General features: G+C 41.1%; 1 protein-coding gene across 1 annotated transcript in view; it reads left to right on the forward strand.

Annotated features, from left to right (window-relative positions):
- The window catches only part of LOC120573311 (SH3 domain and tetratricopeptide repeat-containing protein 1), a 36,508-nt gene that overhangs the window by 10,466 nt on the left and 4,323 nt on the right, over window positions 1–21,719 (forward strand). The window contains exons 3-17 of the mRNA XM_039822973.1: window positions 1,529–1,659; window positions 5,292–5,397; window positions 6,192–6,332; window positions 7,510–7,708; window positions 7,796–7,872; window positions 8,404–8,599; window positions 9,207–9,337; window positions 11,150–11,188; window positions 11,280–12,632; window positions 14,394–14,534; window positions 14,927–15,148; window positions 15,767–15,947; window positions 18,127–18,277; window positions 19,260–19,382; window positions 20,114–20,264. Of these exons, the coding sequence (XP_039678907.1) occupies window positions 1,529–1,659; window positions 5,292–5,397; window positions 6,192–6,332; window positions 7,510–7,708; window positions 7,796–7,872; window positions 8,404–8,599; window positions 9,207–9,337; window positions 11,150–11,188; window positions 11,280–12,632; window positions 14,394–14,534; window positions 14,927–15,148; window positions 15,767–15,947; window positions 18,127–18,277; window positions 19,260–19,382; window positions 20,114–20,264 (3,342 nt within the window). The remainder of the gene's footprint in view (window positions 1–1,528; window positions 1,660–5,291; window positions 5,398–6,191; window positions 6,333–7,509; window positions 7,709–7,795; window positions 7,873–8,403; window positions 8,600–9,206; window positions 9,338–11,149; window positions 11,189–11,279; window positions 12,633–14,393; window positions 14,535–14,926; window positions 15,149–15,766; window positions 15,948–18,126; window positions 18,278–19,259; window positions 19,383–20,113; window positions 20,265–21,719) is intronic.

Genomic DNA, 21,719 nt, shown 5'->3' on the forward strand with positions numbered 1-21,719 from the left:
TTAGTAGAGTTTAACAGAATGAATATTTCCCCAGTAATTAGGGTTGGGTACTGAGAGCCGGTGCTAATATGGCACCGGTGCCTTAAAGACCAGTATCTACCGGACAGAATAGTAACGCGGATTGCGGTGCCTCATTTCGGTGCCTCTTAAATTCCTGCGCTGTTCTCTGACGCCACCTCCAAACTGGCACTTGAAATCAGCTCCATAATACGCAATGCGCCCCCAGTGGATGTCGTACTACACCATTGAAAGCGTCGGAAGCGAGTAGAAAATAAATGCTGGAGAGACTAGAACGACTTCTGTCAGTGTTGGAATGTCCAATTCTCTATGACCTCTCATCTGAGGGCTATAGAGCTATTTAAACAGAAAGGCTGCTGCATGGAGAAAAGTGTCCCAGGATGTTGATATGTCAGGTCGGTTAAATGTGATATAGCGGTATAATGTCAATAGTTCAATGTCTGTTGCTAACCAACTTAGCCATAGCAGGTATCCTATGCATTGTTTCTGCACGGAAGAACTTTTCTCGTACTCCAAAATGAATCGATTACATGACAACATATCGTTATGAAATCATTATTTATTTTATAAAAAATTAAGAATTCAGATTTGTTTATCAGTATCATAGCAATGCTAACTTCCGCTCGGATTGTTGGATAGTAACCGTCCGTTGCCTGTCGTACGAGTTCAACTTTTTTAACGCATCCGGATGACCAACGGACACGATTTGTTTTCGCACCGCACTCGTTCGCATCAGTTCGGACCCATGCATGCGGCCTGAGAATCTCCATAGGAAATGAATGACTTCCGGTCATTTCGCCAATGTGAAGGCGGCGTGATGCTCCGAAACGTTAACAGATGTTAGACGCAACAGAAGCATCGCTGCACGTGATGCTAGTTAACATTACACTTGGCATCAGTAACGTTAGCCTACCGTTAGCTCACATGTTTCAAACTCAAGTCCAAATCCAGCCCCTCGCAGATTTTGATCCGGTCCGCATATCAATTTAGGTTCATGATACATTTGGGCCCACTTAGTTTTTGAAGCTTTTTCAATGTTTTGTCACTTTTTCTCAAGTTTTTGTCACTTTTGCCGACACTTTTGGCCCTTTTTTTCTGACGTTTTTGCCACTTTTTTCCAACGTCTTTTGGCGCCTTTTACGAAGTTTTACGATGTTGTCACTTTTTTTTTAGACCTTTTTTCTTTAATGGCTAAGTTACTTTTTTGGGGGTTATATGTTGACCAAGCTGTAAGTGAGAAGACTATACTGTATGAGACACGCATTAATCCAGTAAAAGATGTGGGGCTCTGGAGAAAACATTCGGGGCTGGAGCCCCAGAAGCTACCCTCTCGCTCTGCCCCTGATAATAATAATAATAATAATAATAATAATAATAATAATAATAATAATAATAATATAATAATAATAATGATAATAAAGACCCTTAAATGTGGTTATAAAAGATCTGTGGCCAGGAGGATATGTAGTGAGCGGATGATTTAACATGTGCCGGTGTGTTGTGTGTTCAGCTCTGCCAGTGCTGCTGGATGTGGTCCGGGGTCCAGAGCGGCTTCCTGCCGATGAGCAGTCGCAGGAAATGCTGCGAGGGAAACTGCGCATTCTGCAGGCTGACAGCACCGAGGTCAACGCTCTGTTCACGGTACATCCCACACACACACACACACACAGACACGCACACACAGATACGCACACACACACACACACACACACAAATTAATTAATTATTGCATACACACACACACCCCACACATATGCACCACACACACACGCACGCATACACACACACCACACACGCACAAACACACACAAATGCGCACACGCACGCACATACACACCACACGCGCACAAACACACACAAATGCGCGCACACACACACACACACACACACACACACACACACACACACACACACACACACACACACATTGACCTGTACAAAGTCCAAAATTATGACTGAATCCGGTTGTTAAGGCGGTCTGTCTGCTCAGTTTGCAGTTCTTTATTCTAGTAGCCAGAATTCAAGCTTTACGTTTTGTGATAAAAAGTGGTTATGTTTAGGTGTAACGGATATCCAAAAATATATCCTTTCAAAAAGTTACACATTGGTAGTTGTATCCTTCATAGAGAATAGAGGTTGTGGTCAACTTTGATTCATTCACATCAGCAGTTGTGGAATCAAACTAAGTACATTTACTTAAGTACAAATTGCACTGCACATCAGGACAAAAAGTATCTCATTATTCAGAGAAACTTGTTGCCACTCCTGCATATTCCACATATTTCATCTTTTCCTTTACAGTTTTTGCCCGTTGCTTGAACATATTTTGCAAAACTTCGCTCATTGTGCCAAAACTCTACACACAAGTAAACATGACACAACACTGGGAAATATACCATTCACATCTGTGTCAAATTGAAACTCTACTATCAAAACCTAAACTCTGCTATCAAAACCTAACATTCTTTTGTCAAAATGTAACTCTGATGACAAAATGACACATACTTGCATCATATGCATACACTTTCAGATCAGGGGGAACACACTAGTCTACTTTATATAAAACACTGCAGTCTTTGATTTTCAGTGTTTATTCAGAAGGCAGATTTTCAGGAGGCACATTTTCAAACAACCAAAAAAGCAAATAGGCCTACTCAATATTGTACATTGCAGCACTGTACATTGCAGTAACATGAATTCAGATAAAGCAACAAAAAAAAAACACTATACTGTAAACACAGAAAATCATGGCAATTGTGCATATGTGGGTTCATGGATCCCGCCGTCTGTTGGGGTCTGGCCACAGGACCTCATCAACATCGCAAGCAATGTCTTCTCCCGCTAGACACCGGGGAAAATATCCCCTTGCATGTCGAAACCATCCATGGATTGCTGTCACCTGAATGTCGCCGCAGGCCTGTTCCATTGCCTGCAGAAGAGGCATGCGGGCACGTGGTTGACGGTCATATACACGCCATCTCCAAGCCGAAAATAATTCCTCTATAGGGTTTAAAAATGGTGAGTAAGGGGGCAAGTATACCACTTCAAATTGATTGTGGTTGGTGAACCAGGCCTGGACCAGAGCAGCCTGATGGAAACTGACATTATCCCATACCACCACAAACCTGGACTGATCTGGTCTGTTCTGTACAACTATATTATGGAGAGCATCTAGAAATGCGAGTATATGTTGGCTATTGTATGGACCTAGTTTTGCATGATGATGCAGAAGCCCTCGAAGGCTTATGGCGGCACACAATGTAATATTACCCCCGTGCTGCCCTGGGACATTCACAATTGCCCTGTGGCCAATTACATTACGACCCCGTCGTCTTGTTTTGCTCAGGTCGAATCCAGCTTCATCAATGAAAATGAATTCATGAGGCTGTGCAGCTCCATCCATGGCCAAGATTCTCTGTAACAAAAAAACAAACATAGTACTGTACTACAGTGCTACACATACAGAACCCTCACCCCATTACACAGGTACCTGTGTAGCTCTCCGAATGGATCCATGTGGTACTGTAAATGTAAAGGACAGTTACACTTACCCGTACATATTCAGCTCGAAGTCCTTTGACCCGGACACTGTTCCCACCTTCATGGTGGTGTTGTGTTTTCCCAAGATGCGGCTGATGGTGGTGATTCTCACATGGTTTATGTTGTTGAACACTTGCCTGTCTGCAAGTATTTTCTGTCATAGCTGGTGGAGACGGATGGCATTGTCTGCCCTCACTAGGTCCACAATGGCAAGCTCCTGCTGTTGTGTGAACAGGCGTTGGCGTCCTCCCCCAGAAGGTCTTCTAGTCATTCTAGAGAAATACAACCACAAATTGTCATCGGTTTGCTTCTTTTTCTTACAGTACTTTACTGTATATACTGTATCATCCACTGTACTGAACCATCTCAATATAAGTAATCATGGTATGTTTCACAAAAACTACCACTTTGGCTGCAAAAGGAGCATTAGCACCCTGCAATACCCTGTACACGTGATGTGGTAATGTGATATACTGTAGTACAGTGCTGTAAATACCATCTGAGCAGAGTAGAAGGTAGAGAGGTGAAGACATACCTGTTTTCTAGTCGGAATGTTCTTATTACAGATGCCACTGTGAAGCAGCTTAGATGTGGGTCGACTTTCTGCCCAGCTTCCCTCATAGTCAGGTCATGGTTGATGACATGGTCCACCAAAGTTGCTCTTATATAATCATCAATAGGGGTCCTCTTCGACCTTGACCTTGACCTTATCCTCCTCCTCCTCCTCCTCTTCCTCTTGCTCTACCTCTGCCTCTTGCTCTCCCTCCATCCATGCTTGCAAAGTTCTTGAAATGGCTAAACTGAGGGCTTTTAGTAGCTGGCTGATTGGTGTTCAGTTTTGCAAGTAAGTGCCTTCAGGTGTGTATTTGAGTGGTTGCAATTACCCAATGTGTTTTGTATTTTGGATACATGTGTTTTCCAAATGGCACCCTGAGATTTCATTTTTGAACGAAGTGTCTTCTGTATGAAATAGAGTGTAGTATGCAGGACCAAGTGTGTTGCATAAAGGAGTAAGTGTGTTGCAGAATTGCAACTAGAGTGCAAAGCAGCGCTTTTGTTTAAGGTATGGGTAAATGTGTTTGAGGTATGGTAACAAAAGCTTCAAGTTGTGTTAGTTTAGTCGAAGCATGGGTCTGTAGTGTTCAAGCAACGGGCAAAAACTGTAATATGGCTAAATACACAACGTCCACGTGTCATGGACATTACTGGTTCATTGTGTTCATAGTGGCACTACATCCATTAGTGCAAAGTAAAGCTTGAAGACAAGATGTTACAACAAGATTTAAAGAAATATCACGTATTTTTATATTTATATTTTTCATGACCTGGCTCAAAGGTATGACAAAAGGTGCAGAACATACATGTTTGCTCAATTAAAACCAATTTATTGTAATAAACAAAGATCAACGTGAAATCAGTTAATCGGTAATGTGTGTAGTGTATGGATGTGTGTAGGTGTATCAAGGCTAGAACGCAAAACCAAACCAAGCAACCTTGAGTAGGGAAAGAGAAAGAATGACTGCCAAGGCACTCCTGTTTATGGACATGTGAGCAATCAGTTGATCCAGGTCTTAAGGCCTAGGAGCCGTCACAACTTGGAGGTGAAGCTTAAAACAACAAAAAAAAGACTATATTCACATACAGAAATATTTATTTACAGAATTATGAGCTGCTCACAAGAAAGTCAATATAGAAGTATCATTTATTAAACCTTTTATTTTCTCTGTCTACAGGAGCTGTCTACTCATCTCATCTCCATCAACAGTGAAGAAAAAGTCATTTTTGTGACATTTAAAACATTTGAAGAAATATGGAAGTTCACCACATATTACACATTAGGTAAGTATGGAATACAAAAAGTAGTTGTCAGTTACAATGAGACTGAAACTTAAAGGTCCCATATCATGCTCATTTTCAGGTTCATATTGTATTTTGAGTTTCTACTAGAGCATGTTAACATGCTTTAATGTTGAAAAAAAACGCATTCATTTTCTCATACTGTCTGTCTGAATATACCTGTCTTCACCTTCTGTCTGAAACGCTCCGTTTTAGCGCCTGTCTCTTTAAGCCCCCCTCCCGAAAAAGCCCAGTCTGCTCTGATTGGTCAGCGTTTCTTGGTCTTCGGCATCTGCCCTCTCGGTGTCTCTGCACCGTCATTGCAGCCGGGGAATGACTGTAATGCCACTCTAGCGCCACTTTCTACCTTCTGTGTATATATAGTATAGTTGTGACATCACAACCGTGCAGAAGTCCAGACGGCTCGTTTAAAGGCACAGTTTCTGAATACAGGGTGTGTGCATTTCTCTGTGGATTGAGTGTTTTGGGTTTGATTGATTTTCACAGTATTTATATAAGACATTAACCTTGTAAATCAAAAAAGTTAATTACAATATGGGACCTTTTAAGTATTTGCAATGAGGCAAAAGTGCAAACGATAATGATTATATTGTATTTAAATAACTATTCAAACTTTTTGTTGACTTGTGCAGGATGGAATGTAGGAATGTACTTTCTGAGTTATGGCGTCCTGGAAAGGACTGCTACTGTACTACTGCTACTGCCGTTGCTGCTGCTAGTAAAAATGATGCCAGTACAGTTCAGAGTTTTTAGCATTCTCGCCTCCTCTCCTCCAGGTTTCCTGGGTCGCTGTATGGAGAATCTGTTGTTAGACCAGAAGTTTTGGCTCACTTCTTTGGAGGAGGACATCGCAATTGAGGTTTCCATTCAGGACGACACTCTTAACCTGATGTACAAGGGCATCCTCATGCAGGAAGGTATGAAGGAATTCAGTCTTGCAGAGTTGCTCTGCACATTAACAGCGCCACCTGCTGGTAGTGATGTTCAAATGAAGCTTTATAAACCATTAGTTGTCTTTGTTGACCCCATTTTAAGTCAGGACTGTAACTGTACCTAAAGTATCACCAATAGTGATGAATACCTGTAAAAAATTAATTAAAAAATATATTTTTTTAATTGTTATTTCCATCTCTGCCCTCATTTCCTATTATATCTCTCACTGTCAATTATCTACTACAGGCAACATGTTTGCTAAAAAATACTTTTGAGGACTTAACATCGTAACATTATAACAAAAAGCATTATTTTACCACAAATGCTGATATAGCCTTACATCTGAGTGGCAACGCCATCCGTAGTATTATTGGTGTGAGACTAATCTGAACAGCAGATTCATTCATTTATTCAGTTAAAATTATAATCTTTTTTTTTAACAGCAACTGCTATACAATATTTTCAATTACGCTATGTATTGACGTTATAGTTTTTGTTAGGTATATGCAGATCATAACATGCTTAATGCCAAATATTTACTGCATAGTCAGTTACTTTTTGCACCAATAATTACCATTAAAGCTTTAGTGTGTAACTTTTTGATATTATTGAGCGTCGATTGCATTCAAGCCATTGCCAAATGAGTTGCTATAAAGCTAATTAAGACTACCAGCTCCACACAACTCTCTCTGGATTTCTCAGTATGGCTATGTTCAGAAGATTGTGTCGTCCGGTGACTTTGGCGCGCAGAAGCTCGAGTGAAGATAATGACCTCTTCTGAAGAGTCCATCATGTTTTTTTAATCCTCCGTGTCCTCCTTGGCTACTAGCAACTGCGTGGAGGAGGAGGGGGGGGCCCGTGCGTGCGTGATCACTGAATGCTTAGTGTTGTTGTCATTACTCAGAATTCCTCATGGGGGAGACAGAAACTATACACTATAGCTTTAAATGTAAGTAATATGCAACTGAAAAATAATCACAATAAAACACATGCTTGCTGACATTTCACATGCACACTCTCTCTCTCGAATTGCTTTATTGGCATTAATGTCAGGAAAACAATATAGCCAAAGCATCAAGGATAATACAATTCAATAATATAATCTCTCTCTCTCTCTCTCTCTCTCTCTCTCTCTCTCTCTCTCTCTCTCTGCATCCTCAGGCTCATTGTTTGCTAGTTGCAGTACCAACCAGATGTTTGACAGCTCCACCTCTGGAGGGGACCTGTACCTGGAGCAGGGAGACATAGCCCATTTTGAGCCTCCGTTTCTGGGCTCAGGATGGACTGTCCTCTGCCTGACCGATGGAGCCCGAGGTACTGCACCCAAACCAGCTCTGGAGCCGGTCATCCCTTTTCATCAGTAAGTCCCATCCACACACAGGCCTGTATGGACTTACATACCAGTGACTGTGACTGCTCTCACTAATCTGATCTGATCCGTCCACAGATGGTTCCTCAAATCCTGTGCAGAGACCATTTTAGTTGGTGATGGGAAACCTGCCTGTGACTTCCCCCTGCAGTTTGGTAAGCAGGGCTGTACAATTAAACAATCACAAAAACGATGTCAATGAGAAAAACAACTATTCTGCACATTCCGTTTTTTATTCCGTCTTGTGTTACTGTATCAGACAATGAAAAGTGCAATCACAATATGTACTAAACTTAAAAACAAACCTACTAACACTGATTTTCAAAAGATCCCGGACGAGCCCCCAAAATTGTTACGTCCCTATCATATCTAGGGGTGGAGGACGCTAACAATTACTTAAAAGTTAAAAGATCATTTATTGTTAAAAAATATGTAAATAATATGAGTATGAACTTTGGCGTTATATATTGATCTTTATATTGAGGGCTTATATTTAAATTGACACTGAAACTTAATTCATCGCTTACACATGAACTAAAGAAAGTATGGGGGATGTTAACAACACCCAGTTGAATTCCCCCAGTGATATTTTATGGTCACTATGTACTACATTACAAACTTTATTGCTGTTAAGTTGTGGGATATCTGGTCTCATTTTATACGCTTCTTACCTCTTCTCTGTTCAGCCAGAGGTACCTGTCTGGCGACAGTGGAGTATGATGCTGAGGGCCCAGATGAGCTGAGCGTGGCACCTGGTGATCGCATTATCATTGCGGGACTTCTGGGGTCTTGTTTTGATTGGTTCTTAGGGCGGAAGGAGGCGACAGGAGAAGTGGGTCTGGTAAAGACGAGTCTGGTGAAACCATCGGCCGACACTTATGAGTGAGTGCATCACCACGATAACTGTGTTAGCCATAAAATGAAAGCTGTAGTGGCTGTAATTCTGCACCAAGGCTGAATTTTGGGAGAGAGACTTCAAATACAGTATTAGGGGACCACTAAGGCCTATATAAAAGCATCCAAAAAGCAGCATGTCATAGGACCTTTAACAAAACAAAATATTTTACAACATAATATTTGAAAATACTGTTTCAGTCAGGAACACTCTCGTCATAGATTTAACCATTTGTTGCAACAAATGGAAATACAGTTATACTTGGCGATGAAGGTTCTGTTCTAATGATGCTCCCTGGATCAGCCAAGCAGCATGCTAAGATGACACAGGGAGCACGCTGCTGACACCCCCCTGTACACAAGAGTGGGCCCAATCCAAGATATTAAAACAATTCCAGAGTTAAGTTATGATGACGCTCTAAACCAAGAAGTTGGAGGCTGTGGTGGTGGAGGCAAGCTTTGCCAGCAGCAGCAATGTAAGGCAGCATTGGAGTAGCAGGAAGCAGAGAGGACTAAGGAGACATTTAAATGGAAAGTGTCCCGCATGATCTAACGCAATTTTTTATTTCTTGTTTGATTTTTGTCCCCCTTTCAGCTCAGCAGATATTTTTTTGGACGGAGAGGAAGGGACATTCTTCAGTCTGCAAGAGGACAAAGTCATAGAGGAAATGACTGCCTCATTGAAGAAGAAATCTCAAAATGATACCGGTCAGAACTACAAACTAGGTGAGACTGAAAGGCTGCAGAAGGACTCACAGGTCTCACAGATTTATATATATTTGTGTCATGTGTACAAAGAATCAATAAGATATCAAAACTAGATGACAAATCGGTTGTTATTGCCTATGAAAACCACCTGTTGGAGCATGTTTTGGCAGGATGCCATTGTATGTCAGTGCCTTCTTAAAAACACTTACAAACTATAAGGGGCACCATGAGAGCGCAGCACTCCGCCAAGGTTTGCCCTATGTCACACTGTTAATGCAGTCTGAATTTACCCAGTTAGGACCACATTTTTTTTTCGATAATTCTAACACCACATGAATGCAGCACAAACCTTGCAACGTTACCAAAAGTGAAAAAAAAAAGAAAATGTGTGTATCTCTGTGACTTGAATTCACTCTAAATGTAATGGGTTCTTCTTTGGCCCATGCTACACCCTTCCACCAAGTTTCATGAAAATTGGGAAAGTAGTCTTTCTGTAGTCTCGCATTGCCAGACCTATCTCCACAGCGATGCGGAGGAAGGTCCGGCCCCTCCACACATACACTGCTGCATAGGAGAAAGAACTGTCAGTGGTTGTTTGCATTTGGATCTGTAAAATAGTCTCGGGGTAAAACTTATTTTGGTGGAACATTTGCACCCCACTTAATAAAACGCTACATACAATATTAACTAAGGTAATTGTTCACACAATGCTGTAATGTCAGCTATTTTAATTAATTTGCTCTTTCCAGTGTATCGCCGTGTGTACTTCGTCCATAGTAAATCCCATAGTAAAGAGGTCCTAATTTTCATTGGTCCAGACTATTTTTTCCGCATTCCTGCTGACAGACAAACAAACCAACAGCCAAACAGACAAACCGAACTGAAAACATAACCTACGTGGTGGAGGTTATTACTGTACAAGACTAAGAGTCTACAGCCATGTGCAGCTCTGTGAGGCTGTACTTAGGCACAGTGGCGCTTTGAGTTAAATGCTAATAATGTCAACATGCTGACATGCTTGCGATGGCAATGCTAACATGCTGATGCAAAGCAGGTATAATGTTCAACATGTTCATCGTCTTCGTTTAGTGTGTTTGTATTGCTTACGTTTGCTAGTTAGTGTAGCTGAGGCTGAGAGGAAGTTAGCTCTGCAGGTATCTGTTCATAAACCAAAGTCTTGGACAAACTTAAATTTTGACCAAATGATCGAAGAAAAATAGATGAAAAGTCAGAAGGTCAACAAAGTCATTAGGTCATCCTGTGGGGGACATAAATGTGTGTGCCACATTTAATGGCAATCCATCCAGCAGTGGTTGAGATAGTTAACTGGATAAGTAAAAAAATGTGGCCTGTTGGTGGTGATAAACGGGCCAACGACTGTTACTGTCGTTTTTCTTGTGAGGACAATGTCAAAGAATCATCACTAGAACACTTTAAGCTGTGGTCTAAATGGAGCAAAGTAGCTTGAATTAATACCATGCGTCTAAAGCTTACAGTATGAAGGACTTCCACAGTGTTCAAATTGACGTTAGCACTGCATTAAAAACACAGCTTGCTCATTAATTTCAATGAGGCACAGGGGCTCCAATGCAAAAAGGTTGAACCTGTCTTTTGCTTATGGTAGTGTTAATGTCAGTCGGACTGTGTTCTAACTCAAATTTTATCTGCTCACTTCAAGTGCAGTCGATGCCTTAGATTCATGAGGGAAGCTTTGTAATTGTGCTGGATCATTGTTTTCTAATTGATCTGAAGGGAATTGTTTGAATTATTCATTATGTTTTAGGAGATTTTCTCATTCTATCCCTTATCCTTTTTGTTGTTCAATCTCAGATATGATCAGTTACCAAGACTCTGACAAAAAAGCATCATGTAAGTATTGCCACCAACAGTTAATGACACGTAAATGTCCTCCTCTGTAGTTCATAATTTATTAATTTGTTTCTCGATTATTCTTTTCAAGCAAGCAAAGTTGATACTCAGCAAGCTGACCTGAAGAGAAATATTCAGAGGATTCTTGATCAAGGAAAGGACTCTTCATCAGATTCCGTAGTGACCATGAACGGGACTCTAGAGGACTCAGTCTGGCCTACAGAAGCAGAAAACCCAAGCCCTCCCTGTTTCACTGTTCAGCCAGTTGTAGAAGGAAACAACAACACTGAGAACTTTGTTCCCCTCTTGTCTTTTTTGGAAGGACAAGACTACAAAATAGAGTTCGGCATCATGTATGGACTGAGTTCTGAACTCCTCGCCTCCTCCATATTTACCGGTCACTCCGACAAGGATGAGCTGATTGCCTTCCTGGGAGTTGCTAGGGAAACAGCCAGGAAGAAGCGACTCCTTTGGTCACAGACTCGTTTGTGCTTCATGCTGGGTAAGCTCTGTGCTGGGAGGTTAAAGTACAGCCAGGCTCGGGTTTACTTTGAGGAAGCCCTCAGTGTGCCACAAGAAGGCTTCAAGGACCTTAGACTGTTGGCCAGCATCTACTCCAACCTAGTTGCCATATATCTTTTGCAGAAAAATACAGAAAGTTTCTTTGCTCTGACAGAGCGACTTGTTGCCTTGCTACTGGGAATCCCATACTGCCTGGGATGCTTAGAGGACAACTCTGCTCTTAAATATATCCTTAAGAAAGCTGTTCTCTCTCACAACAAAATGGCAGAGGCCCATGCTTGTCACCAATTGGCGAAGCACCACTGGACTCGTGCTGAGGGGGTACGAGTGGTTCCTTATCTTGAGAGACTACTTGTTCTTTGTGCCGAAGCTCAAAGAACATGGGGCATCTCTCCCAGTCATGAGTACCTCGCGCTGGGAAGGCTATACAGCGAACTCCAACTTCCCCATCTCAGTGTCAGTTCAGCCAGGAGAGCTTCTATGCAGCCCTCTGCTACACTGACTGACTGCCTTAGCAGCATGGGTCTGGTTCTGGACAATGTCAACAGACTGTTTGGGATCACAGAACAGGAAGCCTCCATCCCACCTCAAGTGGCTCCATATTTATACCAAGCGCTCTTTTCTAACGAAGTCCAAGGAGGAGGAAGTGATCGATACCATGTTTTGAGCCATCGACTCACTGTTTGTCTCTGCCAACTCTTTTGCAAGCACAGGATGGTTGGACACGCCATCTGCCATATGCATACCCTCATCAACAACAGTCCAACCTCACAGCGACTCCGCATCTCTGTCTCAGAAAGAAACAGCGCCCTCATCTGGCTGGCATGGCTTCACATTGACAATAATCAGCCACATGTTGCTTTGGATATCCTGGACTTTGTCCTAGCTTCCATGCCAGAACACTGCACTACGCCTCAGGAAGGTCTGTGGATATCTATGGCTTAATGTGTTAGAAAAAACGAATATCTTTTGCTACGTTTACGCCTTGCGTCTGCACTACTTCGGCTTTTTCGAGCCCCTAAAACGAAGGCATTTGTAAACACTGCTGCCACCGGGGTTGCTTTGTAGTCTGGACGGGCACAAACGGAGACCTTTGGAAACGACGAACCTTACCAGTCTTATCGGTTAGGTAGGCTTACATACCTTTCAGTAACAGTTCCACCTCGTCGTCAGTCCAAGCTGATAAATCCCTGCTCAGTGTTCGAACTATACCGTGGCCTTCGGGGGAGCCCACTTTTTTTCCACGCGGGGGTCGTGCGCTTGCAACTTACAATGACTTACAAAGATACATAACAGCTACAAGTGTATGCACTATACAGGATTTACCCTATCATACTTTATCGACAGGAATAGATAGGGCAAACAGCCACCCACAAATATATAAACAATAAGAAGAATACCAGAATTCCTCCGTTCAATTAGACTTTAGCGACGCACCCCAAGCTTCCATCCTTAACAAACAGCCATGTATATCGGCTCTTCCAGGCTCTCCACTGCTGGCTGTTCCAATTTAACGGGAGAGAGGAGCGAGAGGGGTTAGGATCATCTTCAGCCAGAGAGGACATTATTTCTTCAGCTTCTTCTTGCGTTGTCACCCCGGTGGGAGGTGTGCTAACAGGGCTTGCAGCAGGTGAATTAGTCGTGCTATTAACGTCATCGCTACACAGTTTCTTAGTAAAACCAAAATTAATTAAACTGCCTTGTTTTCTTTTTGCCATGGCTATATGATGCTTACTGCAGAATGGATTTCAAGGACTTTGCGCACCGATTAATGGCCTCCAATGTTTATATTTTTTCTACGAATCTTTGAGTTAACATGTAGCCTACTAAACATGAGTTGGATTTGCACCGCAGCCACGCGCCTTGATGCTCATAACAAGAATAACATGTATAGTTTTCTTTATTGAAGTGAATTGGGTTTAAATCACCATCACGCATGAATTATATTTTTGCAGTTTTACACATTATAATTCACGATGATCACATTACACAAAACTGAAATTGCACGTCAAAATGACACATTGTCAATATTTTTAGAAATATTTCAAAAATTTCACAAATCACGTTTTCAGGGGAGCCCATGTCTTATTAAGGGGAGCCAAGCTCCCCCTAGCTCCCCCGTAGTTCGTAGTTCCCCCTGCTCTTACTTTTCACTATTGTTGTTCTTTCTCCAAAGTATTTTCTGTATTTTCATTTTATAGATCCATGATTTTCGACTGCAGAGCAACGTTAGACAATCTGCTTCCTATTTACGAGCCCAGTGTATGAGAATGGTCATGTCATACGTGTCAATATGGACGGAGATTAGTTCTGCTGCTGAACCGATACGCTTGTGTGGACAGGGACCGGTTTTGTGTCAAACGGCATGTCAAAATTAAAACGTACTAGTGTGGATGTAGCATCAGAAGCCCTGGTGCAGGCAAATATTTGCAGGAAGTAAGTAGCCACAGGAACTAAAGTCATGTCCAATTTCAGCATTCCTGAACAGTTTTTCCATTACATTTGAATAACCTCAGACAGATGCAATCTGTCAGTTATTAATGTTAATTTGCAGAGCTACTTCCTGGTTCAACGTGTAATGTTTAGGCATCTGGGATTATTTGGACTCTGAACTGAAAAACAATTAGCCAACTTTATTCTATTGCAAATCAGTTAAAGTTAATGTGTTTAATTTAACGCAAAGGTGTGGTCCTCAACATGCGTGGTGTGGCACTTCGGTGCATGGGCGACCTCCGGAGGGCAGCAGAGAGTTACCAGGCTGCTGTGGACATTTGCCAAGAGTATGAGGACATGCAAAACTGGGCTGTAGCTCAGGCTAACCTTGGTAAGATATGCTTCTCAACAGAGATGGCCCTAACCAATTTGGTGCCCAAAGCAAGATTTTGCTTTTGTTGCCATTTTTGTCAATTTTTTCTGAGGTTTTAGTCACTTTTTTCAAAGTTTTAGTCACTTTTTTCAAAGTTTTAGTCATTTTCTTCAACATTTTTGTCGTTTGTGGGTTTTTTCTTCTTTTTTTTCCTTTTTTCGCCTTTTTCAACATTTTTTCTTATTGAAAGTTTTTGACATTTTTTTTGCTTTTTTTTCAACGTTTTTGTTACTTTTTCCAACATTTATGTCGTTTTTTAAAACATTTATGCCATTTCTTTTTCAACACATGCTTCTTTCGATGGACTTCAGGTCTGAGAGATGACTCTGTGCTTCTTCTTCCTCATGAAGGGCTGTTATGTCTGAAGGCCGGAGCCAAAGGACTGGCGCAGAGACACCTGACTGAGGCTGTGCAGCTTTTCTCTGAGCTGAATGAAAAAGGTCACGAGGCGAACTTCATCCCAGTGCTGCTGGAGCTGGGGCAGCACTATGTGAAGCAACAGCAGCTGGACTTTGGCAAAGGATGCTACGAATGGGCTCTGCTGCTCGCTATCAGTGCCGACCTGTTAGACTGTAAGTATGGAAGTCACCAGTTGTGAAATGTAACTAACTACATTTACTCAAGTACTGTACTTAAGTACAAATGTTGAAGTACTTGTTCTTTACTTGAGTCTTTTCTTTTCATGCCATTTTCTACTTCTAGTCCACTACATTCCAGAGAGAAATATTGTACTTTTTACTCGACTTCATTAATCTGACAGCTTTAGTTACTAGTTACTTTACTTTACACATTAACATTTTTGTACACACAACACATGTATTTTATAAAATCTGATGCTTGATTCTAAAGTAAACTAGCCAATAATATAACAGCCTACAAGTCCAGCTGAAATGATTAGACCATTAAACACACAACTGGTTGGATCCTGTCCAGTTCCTACAATGTGAGGATTTTTCTACATTGAGTACTTTTACTTTCAATACTTTAAGTACATTTCCTGATGAGACTTACATACTTTTACTTAAGTAACATTTTCAATGCAGGACTTTTACTTGTAACAGAGTATATTTACTGTGATATTAGTACTTTTACTTACTAAGTAAAGGATCTGAATACTTCTTCCACCACTGTAGTTCACACATTGTATCATGTGCTATTTTTTCAATGAACTGAACTGCACTCATTGCCAGGCCAACTGACTGCAACCAAACAGCTGAGCCGTCTCTATGGGTGTGAGAGTCCAGAGCAGGCCCAGTGTATCATCTACAGCCAGCACCAGGTCCAGCTGCTGAGACACACAGGAGACAGAGGACAGGAGGGAGACGCACTCGTAGCCATCAGCCAGCTCTACCTCACCCTGGCCACAGAGAGGTGTGTGTGTGTGTGTCTGTTTGTCTGTCTGTCTGCCTGCCTTGCTGTCTGTCTGTATGTGTGTGTCTCTGACTGTCTGTAGCTAAAAATGGTCCGATATAATATTTACCTTTGCTCTGTCAAAGATGGCCTTTTTAATTAAAAAAGAAGTGTAAGCATTAAAGCCACTTCTTTTTAGCAGAACAACAAATTGTGTGCAGTGTCTTCTGAAGCAGGGCTATAATAGTAAACTAAAAATAAAACGAAAATAAGCAGTGAAAAATATTTTTAGTAAACTGAAACTAAATAAAAACTAAAACCTTCAAAATACACTAAACAGAAACTGTATTGGCAGGTTAAAGGTGCTCTAAGCGATGTCTCGCGTTTTGTTAGGCTACAATTTTTTTTGTCACATACAGCAAACATCTCCTCACTATCCGCTAGCTGCCTGTCCCCTCAATGTAAATGGACTGTTTTTATATAGCGCTTTTCTAGTCTTAACGACTACTCAAAGCGCTTTAACATAGTACAGGAACCACTCACCATTCACACACATTCATACACTGTGGCCGAGGCTGCCATACAAGGTGCCACCTGCTCATCAGGTAAACATTCACACACATTTACACTCCAATGTGCAGCATGTCTTGGGTTCAGTGTCTTGCCCAAGGACACTTCGGCATGGAACTGCAGGGCCAGGGATCAAACCACCAACCTTCCGATTGGCAGGCGACCTCTCTACCACTTAGCCAGTGAACACACTGTAAAAAAACAAAGGTCTCTGTAGACAGCCCAGGCTCCACAAACACCAACAATAACAAACTGCGCCAACCTGCACCACCAAACATAACAGTGTTCCAGCCAATAACTGACAAGAAGGAGCTGGTTTAGCCATCACCGCAGCAGCGTTAGCACGTAGGCTACTTCCACATTGTGCGTTCATGACTGTTTCAGGAAGCACGGAAGGAAGGGGGAGGGGACGGGATGAGGACGAGGGAGGGGCGAGCTAGCCTCCATTTTGTTTGACAGTTCTTTAAATGTCAATAAGAAGTAACGTCACCCAACATCGCTTAAAGCACCTTTTAAAAAAAAAAATCTTTTTTTACAGAAATGGAATGGAGTTGACATTCCAGCAGATGACACTGTGCCGCAACTGCATCACACGAAGATTAAACATTAAACACCATGTCCATTCCTACACAGTTCTCTAACCATGTATTCTGTATGTATATGTACTGTAGCTACGTACTTCTGAGACATTAGACCTGGCCCTAACAAAAACAAACTCAAACTAAATGTATAAAAATTAAAAGTAAATCTTTCTGAAATACTATAACTAGCAAACACACTCTGAAAACTAACTACAACTAAAAAGAAATTATATAAAATATTTAAAAAAAAACATAAAACTACAATAACCTTGTTCTGAATTGGGACAAATATGTAAAACTGTTATGAATAGAGAAATGAAAATGCAGCCATTTTGAAAATGAAATCACCTCAGCTGTTAGTTCGAAGGTGTTAATGATTCAATTTGACTTTATTTATAGTATCAAATCATAACAAGAGTTATCTCAAGACACTTTACAGATAGAGTAGGTCTAGACCACACTGTAATTTAAGACCCAACAACTCCCCCCAAGAGCAAGCATTTGGTGGCAACAGTGGCGAGGAAAAACTTCCTTTTAGGCAGAAACCTCGGACAGACCCAGGAATTTGGTGGGCAGCCATCTACTGCTGCCGGTTGGGACACAGAGACACTGATACAGATATACAGATATAGAGAAATATGATTCATTCATTCATAGGGCTGGGTATCATTGAAAAATCTTCGATACTGGTACCGATTCCAAATGTATTAAACAAAAACAAATTACAACATTACGGCACAAATCTTTTAAATTATTTTTCTCTGTGCATAGCGTAGAGTTTTTCCTGCGTGTCTCCACGACCGGCATTATTAGATCTTGGTAGAAACATGCTGCATGCTGATTGGCTCACTGATGCTGATGGAGATTTACTCCTTAGGTATTGAAATAGGGTATTGAATGACAAGGCATTTTTCGATACTCGATACTAAGGAGGGAATTCGGTCAGTGCCTAAAAAGTATTGAATACAGTACCCAAGCTCTAGTCATTCATAATGATGGGTTTAAAGTTTGGGGCAACCGGACTAATCTAAGTTTTTGAATGTTTTCAGGGCGTACAAGGCAGCTCTCGACTTCACCAAGACCAGTTTGGGTATTTTCATCGACCTGGGCTGCAGGGAGAAGGAGGCGTGGGGCTGGCTACAAGCTGGGAAGATCTACCACCTGCTTGACCAAACGGAACTGGTGGACCTTTACATTCAGGTCTGACAGCAGCTGTGTAGCTACGAAACTTTTTAAAACTCCACTGTGATCTGTGTTAAGTGTTAATGTATTGTGAATACACAATCCTCCCTTTTCTGGTAGGCTTTTATTTTGAAAAATCAGCAGGGAGTGTTGAGTGTTATTAATGGTGATTTATCAGTGAAAATTATTTAGCTTTCGTGCCAGATATAACTAATTGTAGTTAGTAATAACCATAGACTGTATATAAAGATTGAATTCAATTCAATTTTATTTATAGTATCAAATCATAACAAGAGTTATCTCGAGACAATTTACAGATAGAGTAGGTCTAGACCACACTCTATAATTTCCAAAGCCCCAACAATTCAAAGATGGATCCCACTGTACAAAAGTGAAGCCAAAATATCCAGGATACGGGCGCTGACATCTTGTGATATTGGAGCCAGAGTCTGCGCGGTAGTGATCGGGCGGTGGATCGGCGGTATCAAAGTCCCGTCCATACACCAGCCCAAGCAAATCACAAGTCAATCACAGCTGTCAATCATGACATTTCACCCCGTTTTCATAGCATCTAAATAACTAATGATACATGACCTACACTGCAGCCAGCCACCAGAGGGCAAGCCAGATGTTTTGGCTTCACTTCCACAGTCTATGCAACAACCCCTGTTAATAACTAACTACATATTTAGTGACTGAAAACAGTATTTGTGTTAAAAAGAGACACAGAGTGGTGAGCAGGACTCTGAACTGTTTCTGTACTGAAATGAGTGAAATTATAATGAGAGCCATTAGGTACAAATAATTCCACCCCAAAAACTAGAATAATACATTTTATCAAAAGATGAACAGAGGTTTCAGAGATTTGAGAGAGAAGAATTTGTGCTTTTAGTGCCCTCTCTGGCCACAGGACCCTAAGCAGCTGCTTGGTTGGCTTTAGTTTAGTGCTGCCTTTGACACGTAAACTAAAACTGTATTTTTTTGTTGATGTCGTTGTCAGGCAGCTCAGGATGTCGCTCTGAGTACAGGAGACACCAAGTTCATCCTGAAGCTTCTGGAAGCTGCAGGCGACATTTTCTTCAACAGCAACCACGACAGGGACAAAGCTATCACCTTCTACAGGGTATAGTCTGAATAAAACACTGAGTTAATACAAATATATACAGTATACATATATATAGATATGCTATATATACCCTTTATAATTATCTCAGTTAGTTCTGATGTAAGTTTAGACTATTTATCCATTGCATTTAGCCATTACAGTAAATGCAGGGTTGGTAATGTTGAAAAGCTAGCAAGATTTGAAAGTAGCATCTCCTCTGGGCTCCGTCTAACCCCTCCCCCTGCCTTCGGGGCTGGGACAGGAAAAGGACAGCAATTTTACTCCATGTCTGATTCACCAGTAAGTATACATGTAATATTATCATACTGAATGTTTAAAACAAACATGACTTCTATTAGCAATGCGGCAATGACGCGCATTGAGCTCCGGCTCTCAAGCGGGAGGGGTAGAATACGGGCAGAGGGGCAACGAGGCATTTCATTGGTTCTTTTTCCAAGCGGACTGCGAGGCAGTGATTGGTGGCCGTTTTTACAGGATTACAGCAGCTACAGATGACAGATCATTTTCGCTTTCGAGCCTAGGAGTTATTTATGGCTGTTGGGGTGTAAAGACCATTTCAAACAAGTTATAACAAAATTAATATTGTAAATACTTACCAACCCTGCCTTTGAGCAACCTTAGGCCTTTCGTGGTGTTACAGTATTACTATTATTGTTAGGAATGATGTTGGAGTCATCCTTTAAGCCTCTTGTAATATCCTGTGTATCTCTGTGTATCCCATCATGTAGGATCGTGCTCTGCCCATCGCTGTGAAGAGCAGCAGTGTGCGTTCCAGGCTGAGGTTGTGTAATAAGTTGACTGATCTGATGCTCAGTCTCAAGCTGTATGGGGAAGCTGTGGAGTTTGCTCAGACTGCGCTGGACATCAGTATCACTCTGGGTACGGAAAACCTCCAACACAAAGTTTAGAATTTTTAAATTGTTAGTTTAGATTGTAAATGATGGTTGTTTGCACTTTGTTATCTGTAGAAAGACCTACTTAGTATAGTATAGTAAGTATTAAAGGTCTCATATCATGCTCATTTTTAGGTTCATACTTGTATTTCAGGTTTCTACTAGAACATGCTTAGATGCTTTAATGTTCAAAAAACACGTTATTTTTCTCATACTCGTCTGACCTGGAATCTTCTTCTGTCTGAAACGCTTCGTTTTAGAGCCTGTTTCTTTAAGACCCCCTCCTAGAAAGCCCACTCTGCTCTGATTGGTCAACCTTTCCGGGTCTTCTGCATCTGTAGCGGCACTTTCTACATTTCTATATATAGTATAGTTGTGACATCACAACCGTACAGAAGTCCTGACGGCTCATTTAAAGGCACAATTTCTGAATGCAGGTTGTGTGCGTTTCTCTGTGGATAATGCATTTTTATACTTTTACAGTATAGTGCCTGCTTTATAATCAACAAAGGTATGGAAATCTCACTTTGGGACCTTTATTAAATGAGGCAAGCTACATAGCAAGATTTTGGACTGCCATCACTAACTGCATGTCACACCGCATCCCTGATTAAGGACTTTGATATGTGGTATGATGGTCCTAGATGAACCAATGTAACTGAAAGATTTTTTTTTTAAAGATCAACAGTTCCAATTTCAACTTAAATCCTTCTGTCAGGAGGACCTCTAAAAATGTCCACACTTAAATCCACCAACAGTAAAGTTTTCAGGAACAAACAACATACATCAGTATGATTCAGCTAATTATAGAGATTTGTCAGTAGGGCTGCCTCATCTTAGTCGATAAGTCGACTAATCGGTCGTTTTGGTCTAAGTTGACTAAGATTTCTTTTTAATGCTTTTTTTTATGCTGAATAACTTATTTCCAAGAAACATATGAGCACATTTGTGGTAAACACAAGATTTAAAGTGGTGGTTTTGCATGATTGTGTGGAGAAACATATGATAAATGGACTGCATTTAAATTGCGCTTTTCTAGTCTTAACAACCACTCAAAGCGCACAGATCTGTCGATTAAATAAAATAATTGATCAGTCGACAAAATGATATGAATGTAAGTCAACTAAGATTTTTTTTAAGTCAAGGACAGCCCTCATTGCCAGTCCTGGAGCTTAAATGTAAAGTCTATCCTTCTTGTAGCGAAAAGAAAATCTAAAGCGTTCAATCAGAAAATGTGTTCAACAGGTTAAATGGCAATTCATAAAATAGATTGACAGATGAGATATCTTATGCAAGAGGAAAGTTCATGAGTGGTTCATCCTTTGGGGATCATGGATGTGCTCAGCAAATTTCATGCCCAATACATTATATTTATTTTCTTGTGTGAAAGTATGACCTCTGGGTACCATAAATATCATTATGAAATGTCATGGTATTCTGG

The sequence above is a fragment of the Perca fluviatilis genome, chromosome 14 (genome assembly GCF_010015445.1).
Source record: "Perca fluviatilis chromosome 14, GENO_Pfluv_1.0, whole genome shotgun sequence".
Taxonomy (NCBI): Eukaryota; Metazoa; Chordata; class Actinopteri; order Perciformes; family Percidae; genus Perca; species Perca fluviatilis.